Source organism: Tachysurus vachellii, chromosome 21, assembly GCF_030014155.1.
Source record: "Tachysurus vachellii isolate PV-2020 chromosome 21, HZAU_Pvac_v1, whole genome shotgun sequence".
In the NCBI taxonomy this organism is placed as follows: Eukaryota; Metazoa; Chordata; class Actinopteri; order Siluriformes; family Bagridae; genus Tachysurus; species Tachysurus vachellii.
Genome location: NC_083480.1, coordinates 18319265 through 18321764, shown reverse-complemented (window position 1 = coordinate 18321764; position 2500 = coordinate 18319265). Strand labels below are relative to the sequence as shown.

The 2500-nt window shown below is 49.6% G+C and overlaps 1 protein-coding gene across 1 annotated transcript in view; it reads right to left on the bottom strand.

Moving 5' to 3' along the window:
* cpsf1 (cleavage and polyadenylation specific factor 1) overlaps positions 1-2500 on the bottom strand; it is a 30252-nt gene that overhangs the window by 11082 nt on the left and 16670 nt on the right. The window contains exons 20-23 of the mRNA XM_060897347.1: positions 2012-2190; positions 1456-1595; positions 1196-1373; positions 812-1018 (exon numbers count right to left, since the gene is read on the bottom strand). Coding sequence (XP_060753330.1) covers positions 812-1018; positions 1196-1373; positions 1456-1595; positions 2012-2190 — 704 coding nt within the window. The remainder of the gene's footprint in view (positions 1-811; positions 1019-1195; positions 1374-1455; positions 1596-2011; positions 2191-2500) is intronic.

Genomic DNA, 2500 nt, shown 5'->3' with positions numbered 1-2500 from the left:
ACACACGCAGTACACACACACACGCAGTACACACACGCAGTACACACACACACGCAGTACACACACACACACGCAGTACACACACACACACGCAGTACACACACACACACGCAGTACACACACGCGCAGTACACACACGCGCAGTACACACGCAGTACACACACACACACGCAGTACACACACGCGCAGTACACACACACGCAGTACACACACACACGCAGTACACACACGCAGTACACACACACACACGCAGTACACACACGCGCAGTACACACACGCGCAGTACACACACGCGCAGTACACACACGCGCAGTACACACACACACACACGCAGTACCCACACACACGCAGTAAACACACACGCAGAACACACACGCACGCAGTACACACACGCACGCAGTACACACACACGCACGCAGTACACACACACGCACGCAGTACACCCACACGCAGTACACACCCACACGCAGTACACACCCACACGCAGTACACACACACACGCAGTACACACACACACGCAGTACACACACACACGCAGTACACACACACACGCAGTACACACACACACGCAGTACACACACACACGCAGTACACACACACACGCAGTACACACACACACACACACACACGCAGTACACAAACGCGCAGTACACACACGCGCAGTACACACACGCGCAGTACACACGCAGTACACACGCAGTACACACACACACACGCAGTACACACACACGCAGTACACACACACGCAGTACACACACACGCAGTACACACACACGCAGTACACACACACGCAGTACACACACACACTCACCAGCAGGTAAGGTCGGCTGTGGTTGTAGCCCAGTGACACCAGTGACACCTCTTTAACCAATGGGATCTCACCCTGACGCGTTACTTCCTCCTTCTTACTCTCGCCCTGAGCAGCTGATTGGCCGGCTGAGCTGTCCACCAGCACACGCTGACCAACAGGGAAATTCTTCACCAGGAACACTAACCTCCAGTCAGGCAGCTGATAGATCTGAGGATACACAGGGGACGTTCTATCAGATTTACTTCATTCACTCGCTTTAAACTTTAACTTCCAGTAATCACTTTAATAATAATAATAACAACAACAATAATAATAATAATAATAATAGTAAAAAAAAAAAAGAATAATAACAATAACAATAATAATAATAATAATAATAGTAACCTCCATGACACCGTTCTCGCGCACCACCATACACCAGTGTGACGGCTCGTGTTTGCTCTGAGCTCCAGAACGCTCAGACTGAGACGGAGCTGCGGAGCGGCTGAACTCGTCTTTACCAGGACTCATCATAGGGTGAGAGTCTCCATACAGCATCTCCTCCTCATCATCCACTGTAGTACTGAACACACACACACACACACACACACATTATTTTAAACCTAAATCATTGGATCATAGAAAGTCCTTGGTCTGGTCAGTACCTGAGGTCGTGGATAAGCGTCTCAGACTCTGATTGGCTCCTGCTCACCGTCTCCTCTCTGTTTAAGAAGGCGACTTTGTTTTCGGTGGTGAACATGCTGCTCACATCACGGTACGCACACAGTGTGATCACACGTGACTGCTGCACACACAAACACACAACACAGTGTAGATTAAACAGCACTGTAGGATTAACAACAACAAGTCATTCTATATTCATTAGATTTGCATTTACTTTATAATTTAATACACACAAACTTTCTCAAAATAACATTCTCAAAATATTTATTATTAAATTATTTTTATTTCAAATTTATTTTCATTACGTTTGATCAGAGAGAGAGAGAGGGAGAGAGAGAGAGAGAGAGAGAGAGAGAGAGAGGGAGAGACAGTCAGAAAGAGACAGAGAGAGAGACAGATAGAGAGAGACAGAGAGCGAGAGAGAGAGAGAGAGAGAGAGAGAGAGAGAGAGACAGAGAGATAAGGTCAGAGAGAGAGAGAGAGAGAGAGAGAGTCAGAAAGAGACAGACAGAGAGAGAGAGAGAGAGACAGGTGTACCGTATGGAGGTGTGGTTTGTGCAGGGCGAGGCGGTGAGTCTTTCCCATGTACGAGTCGCTCTTCAGGACAAACATGGTGACGACTCCCTCAGCTGTCATGATCACTACGTAGGGGTCGGCCACAGAGCAGTGGATTATGGGAGATCCCAGATCCACAGGGATGAAGTGAAGCTGTGTCACTGCAGAGAGACAAGAGTGTGGAGTGTAAACACTCTGTGTGGGTGTGTGTGTGTGCGCGTGCGTGTGTGTGTGCGCGCGCGTGTGTGTGTGTGTGTGGTTGTGCATGTGCATGTGTGTGCAGGTGTGTGTGCATGGGTGTGCGTGTGTGTGCATGGGTGTGCGTGTGTGTGCGCGTGCGTGGGTGCGCGCGCGTGTGTGTGTGCACGCGTTTGTATGTGTGCGTGTTTGTGGGTGTATGCGTGTGTGCGATGGGTTGTGTGTGTGCGCGTGTGTGGGTGTGTGTCTGTGCGCGCGCGTGTGTGTATGCGT